The following is a 6,000-nucleotide window of genomic DNA, read 5'->3' as shown; positions in this document are numbered from 1 at the left end:
ACACCCCCCCCGCCGTCACGTGTGCTGCTGTTTGAGGTTTGGCTGATGTGGTCACTTTGGGCTGGTACTGGCTCCGGTGGGGGGGGCACACAGTAGAGCCCACTGAGAGGAGGGCTCCTGTCCCTGGGCCTCCAGCACCAGGTGGGCAGGGGCAGGCGGCCCACGAACGCACACCACATTGGGCCTGGAGCAGGTGGGAGCAGCCTGTGGCCCCCAGCAGCAGGGCCACCAACGCGTCACGTCACCGAACCCAGTGCTGTCTGCATGGGGCACCTCCTGGCAATGATCCAGGATGAATGCTCATGATTTCCTTCGTTCCTACCAGGGCCCAGCTTCCCCTCCCATCACCTCTGGCCCCAGGGCCCGGGCCTCCCCTCACACCTGTTTCTGTGGCTCGTACACCAACCAGGCAACTCCAGGGTCACAGGAAGAAGGTGGGAGAGCCATCGAGTCATAGTGAAGTGATCCATGGCAAAGCCAAACTGGGGGCCTAACTCTGGGAGGACATACCCGACATGCCTGCCGTGTGGTCAGAGTGGGAGACAGTGGCCCAGATGCCCCAGAACCACGCATAGGGGAAGCGGCAATTCCACAGTGGAGGTGTTAGCCCAAGCCAATGACAGGGCCCAGCAAGGAGTCGGGGATGCACCCGAGATGGACAAACACTGGGAGCTGCTCCTGCAGAGTCACCTGCCCACCCCACCCACCCAGTACGCAGGAGGTAAGGACTAACACCTGAGTCAGCCAGCACTCGTCGGGGACAGTGACAGCGTCCCCACAGACATGCACCAACTCACAGTCATAAGTGGACTTTATTAGGAAATCGCCCTGCAAGCACACCGCGAGGCCGTGGGCCCACAGGCTTCCTGAGGCAGGGACACAGGCCAAGCCGGAGGGATGGCAGCAAGGCTGGTGCAACAGCACTCCTTCCCAGAAACACAACGCAGCCACCACAGAGCCACACAGACAGGACACGGGCATGCCCTTGCACTACACAGCGACACGGGGTCACTTTACTGCTACCAGGGCCTGGACCAAAGCGACCCAAGAGGGAGAAGAAAACGAAAAAGACTCTCCATTGGACCAGAAGGAAAAACCCAAATTATCAAAACTCCTCAGTTACAAAATACTTTTTAAAAAATTCCATTATTAAAAGAATAAATAACAAAATATATAAAAAATAACTTGGTTGCATCAAAATTATAACTAGAAGTTATATCACAACTTCTTTGTGGCCTACCTTATAATGACATAGTTATTTTTGCTTTGATTTCATTTATTTCTCTCTCATGGTGCCCTGGTATGGGGTCTAGTTGGAATAGTATGAAATTAATAAATAAAAATGTTAAATAAATAACAAGCATTAACATAAGAGATCGTGAATATAAATACATCTTGATAAAATTAAATAATTTACAGAATAAACTAACTACTTTTTAATTTCTTCCAGGAAGTGCAGTTTCTCTACTTTTAAATACTAACTCGGAATTGCAGTCACCATCAATTTGAACTCTATTTACATTTAGGAACGTTGTGTTTTTAACACATTAAATTAAAATTTACCTTTTTTTTTCTTGCATCTTGAATGGATCTAAAAAGAAGTGGTGTCTTTGCGGCACCCCCTGCCTGGTCACTGCCATCAGGCCGTCCCCCGGGGCATATGGCCGAGATCAGCTGCTCTCTCGGTGGCACATGGAATGCCACAAGGCCCTGGCCCAGTGGTCACTGGCCTCCAAGCCCAGACATGGGGGTCTGAAAGCCACAGCAGCAAAAGGAGGGGAGACCTGTGGTCCACACAGTCCTGCCCCCTGCCCAGGCCCTCCCCAGACACAGGAAATTTTAAATGGGAATCTAGAGACTGCTTTTCAGGAACACTCCAAGGCTTAACCTCTTTGAGCTGACAGTGGGCTACAGATGCTCACCAGGGGTCTAAAAAGTGAGTCTCTGGAAGGTCTATTCCTAATTGTTTTCCTCTGTAACAGTGCTTTGTTCAGCCCTTAACACAAAACTAAATCAAACAAAAGTTTAAAAAATGCACTTGCCACAACGGCCCTCACAGCTCATAGCCTCCAGCCCAGCCCCAAAGCCCAGCCCAGCCCAGCCCCAAAGCCCAGCCCCAAAGCCCAGCCCAGCCCCAAAGCCCAGCCCCACAGCCCAGCTCAGCCCAGCCCAGCTCTGCACACCAGCCCCATAGCCCAGCCCCACAGCCCAGCCCAGCCCCTTAGCCTAACCACTCAGCCCAGCCCAGCCCAGCCCAGGTCTGCACACGACCCCAACTGTCCAGCCCCACAGCCCAGCCCCTTAGCCCAACCCTTCAGCCCAGCCCAGCCCAGCCTAGCTCTGCACACCAGCCCCACATCCCAGCCCAGTCCCTCAGCCCAGCCTGCAGCCCAGCCAAGCCAAACAGCCCAGCACCATAGCCCAGCCCCACCCTGCAGCACCACACACCAGCCCAGCACCACACACCAACCCAGCACCACACACCAGCCCTACACATCAACCCTGCAGCCCAGCCCCACAGCCCAGCCCTGCATTCCAGCCCAGGCCCACAGTCCAGCCCCGCACACAAGTCCAGCCCAGCAGCCCAGCCCCACAGCCCAACCCCACAGCCCAGCCCCACAGCCCAGCCCCACAGCCTAGGACTGAAACCCAGCCTCACACACTAGCCCCGCAGCCCAGCCCAGCCCCACAGCCCAGCACCAGAGCCCAGCCCCATACACCAGCCCTGCACACCAGCCCTGCACATCAGCCCTGCAGCCCAGCCCCACACACCAGGCCAGGCCTGCACACCAGCCCCACACACCAGCCTGCAGTCCAGCCCCACACACAGGCCAGGCCCACACACCAGCCCTGCACACCAGCCCCACAGCCCAGAGACACTTCCAGCTATGACAGACAAAGGAATACTATGGTTGTGAACTCCAAAAGCTTCCCTGAGAACCTTTTCTGTTGAGCTTTCCACTGGAGATTTTGAACTGCTCTTCAGATTTCTTTCAGAAAACAAAAATAATCACTTTGTAATTCTTCAGTGACCTCACGCCTCCCAGCCCTATGTGGTCAGGGGCCCTGAGTAGCCCCTGCTTGGCGACGTGGGGAACACTGATTTCTAGGCACCCCTTTGGATAAATTAGGCCCAACCCTGCCCTGGGCCTGGCCTCTCCCCGCTCACCCCCGGGCTGCCCAGCAGGAAGCCTCGTGCGTTCCCAGCCCCCACTGCCCAGGGTAGAGTAGGGCAGGCAGCAGACAGCGAAGGAGCAGAGGAGGTTCATCCATGGCGTGGCCTAAACCTGGATGCCCCGCACAGCCTGCTTGATGCTCTCCAGCAGGTCCTTGTTCTCAGGGCTCTGGTAGCACTCCTGGTTGGAGCACATGTCGGTGAGGGTGTTCACGTATGCGTCGAAGTTCTGCTCGCATATCGGCTCCTGGAAGACAGAGGCTGGTGAAAGCCCAACTCAGCGAGGACCCGCGGTTTCCAAACGCAACAGATGCCATAGGGGCATGTGTGACCCACATCCCACACGGCCCCGGCCAGCTGCCAGCACACGCAGGGCCAGATTGACTGGCAATGCCCAGCTGCAGTGGACAGGCCACTGCTTAGGGCCCTTTTCTGGGCTTGGCCACCTGCCCAGGCAGAGGGCACCAGTAGGGGAGAGACCCATCCCCAGCGGCTGGGCCTGCAGGCCGAGGGCACCGCGCACCCTCCAAGGCCCAGCTACTACCATGTGGGGAAGGCGGATGTTGGCAAGACTTTGGATGAGGGCCTGGCTCAGGCCGGACAGCTCCAGGAACAGGGCTTCATTCTGCTCCTCGATGAGCTTGTTTTCCTCCTCAATGCTCTTCAGGTTCTTCTCCATGGAAGAGATCTGTACCAGAGAGACATGGCGGTACCACCAGCCCTTACTGCCCGCTGTGCTGGGACACAGTCCTCGCACCCTCCTTGAGCACGGTGGGTGCTCCCCGGCCACACCCCACATCTCTCTGGATGGATGATGGGACAGCCCCTCCATGAGCCTGGTGCCCGGGTATGGGGAAGGGAGGCAAGGACTGGTGGACATGCTGTCAGAACTGGGGAATAGGGGGAGTTGCCATTCCCTGGGCAGTGCTGGGTGCTCCTGTGAGGTGGTGACCCCTTCTCTGGGCTTTGGGTTCCTCATCTTTAAAGTGGGCTAACAGCATCACCTTGCGGGGTCATTGTGGCTAACTTTGGGTCTTCCTCTCACCAAAAAGATCAACAAACTATATTAAACTCTGGCAAGCAGAGCAGGCAAATTCCTCTCCTCCTGCAACCCCACACTGGACTACCAACTCTTCCTGCATGGCCCAGGCCGTTCCCTTGTCTGTCTGCACACAGCATGGCATGAGGAGGGACCCGAGTCGGACGCCTAAGGGGTACTCCACCTTGTAGCCCCACAAGGGGCACGGGCAACAGGGCTGAGGGCCATGGGAAATTGGCCTGCTCAGGCCACCAGGCTTGTAGTGGCATGGGGAGGGGTCTGGCCTGAGAAAACATGCTGCCTTCACTGCCACCTGATGCTGTGCCTCAAACAGGTGGCGCCTCGGGGACAATGTGTGTGAAGCGCCACTCCACCCCCAACATGAGGAGCGGTAGGGACTGCAGGCAGGGTGGGGTCCTGTCCTTTTAGCACGAGCCTCTGTGACCTGTGCTTGAGCACTGGTGACCAGCCCCTGACGTTGAAGGGTTAAATAGGGCTGGGGACCTGCCTGGATTTGCTTTCGCCCGTCCATAGAGCAGAGCACTCAAGGAAAGGGGGCTCAACATCCCCCTTAAAGAGTGCCAGTGAAAGTTCACACCTGTTCCACCAGTGAGCAGATGGCTTACTGGCAAATAAGAGGAATTTGATGTGCTGCCCAGGGATGCTGGCATCAACTAGGCCATTGGGACTGAGAAGGGACAAAATGTGCCACCTTACACATCCTCCAGCAGCCTCCTTGGAGGCAGGGGGCATCCAACAGAGGCAGCCCAGCCTCACCCCTTTTGCTGCTTCTGCAACCAGGGAGAGGCTGCATCTGCACATGCGTGACAGCATGAGAACCTTCCAGAAGGCTGCCATGTGCAGCACACATACAGGCTGCTGATGAAAGGAGGCAAGAGGAAAACTGTCTAACAGTGGAGGAAAGGGCAGTAAGGCAAAGCAGAGCCCGAACATGACTACAGTGGCCAGAAAGCTCCATCAATGCTCTACCCCCTACCCTCTGCCCTAAAGCCTCACACCACTCCAGAGCCCATTCTCCCGGGGCCGGGCCACCACCCACCACCCCTGTTTCTTACAGCACAACAGGGTGCCCAGGGCCTAGGCACCCCCACTGCCCAAGAGCGCAGCAGTGGGCAGTGGAGTTTTGTTTTAAAGTAAGATGTTGATGCATTTTTCTCTGATTACTAGTAGTCATAATAGGAAAATCAGGGGTATATGATGCATGGATGTATCAGACACGGCACTTCTCCAGGTCAGACGCCGACTCACATCCCCTCCCATGCTGTGGGGTCCTATTTTCAGCTCCATGATCCTCGTGAGAGTCATGGACGCAGGGCTAGGGAGACACCAGAGACACTGCTCAGATGCAAGCACGGCTGAGGCACCCTGGCAAGGCAACAGCAAACACTGAGAAGACAGCAGACCCAATACAACCATGGACCCTACAGGACAGTGGACCCAACATGACCACGGACCCGGACGACCACAGACCTGACAGGACAGTGGACCCGACAGGAATACAAACCTGATAAGATGACAAGCCCTGATGAGACTATTGAACTTGACAAGACTACTAACTCTGACAGGACTGTGAACCTTTGACATGTCTACAAAACCTCTAAGGACTATGAACCCTGACAGGATACAAACCCTGACAGGTCTAAGGACAATGACAGGACTAGGGACCCTGACAGGACTATGGAGCTTGACAGGAATATGAACTTGACAGGACTACTAACCTTGACAGGACTACTAACCTTGACTGGACTACAAACACTGACAGGAC

The 6,000-nt window shown here is 56.0% G+C and overlaps 1 protein-coding gene across 1 annotated transcript in view; it reads right to left on the bottom strand.

Annotated features, from left to right (window-relative positions):
* Positions 1-726: 726 nt before the first annotated feature.
* MYT1 (myelin transcription factor 1) overlaps positions 727-6,000 on the bottom strand; it is a 142,772-nt gene continuing 137,498 nt past the window's right edge. Inside the window, exons 21-22 of the mRNA XM_077157179.1 lie at positions 3,720-3,863; positions 727-3,422 (exon numbers count right to left, since the gene is read on the bottom strand). Coding sequence (XP_077013294.1) covers positions 3,282-3,422; positions 3,720-3,863 — 285 coding nt within the window. The 3' untranslated portion in view covers positions 727-3,281. The remainder of the gene's footprint in view (positions 3,423-3,719; positions 3,864-6,000) is intronic.

This window comes from Tamandua tetradactyla, chromosome 1 (assembly GCF_023851605.1).
Source record: "Tamandua tetradactyla isolate mTamTet1 chromosome 1, mTamTet1.pri, whole genome shotgun sequence".
Lineage (NCBI taxonomy): Eukaryota > Metazoa > Chordata > Mammalia > Pilosa > Myrmecophagidae > Tamandua > Tamandua tetradactyla.
This window is presented reverse-complemented; position numbering and strand designations above follow the sequence as displayed.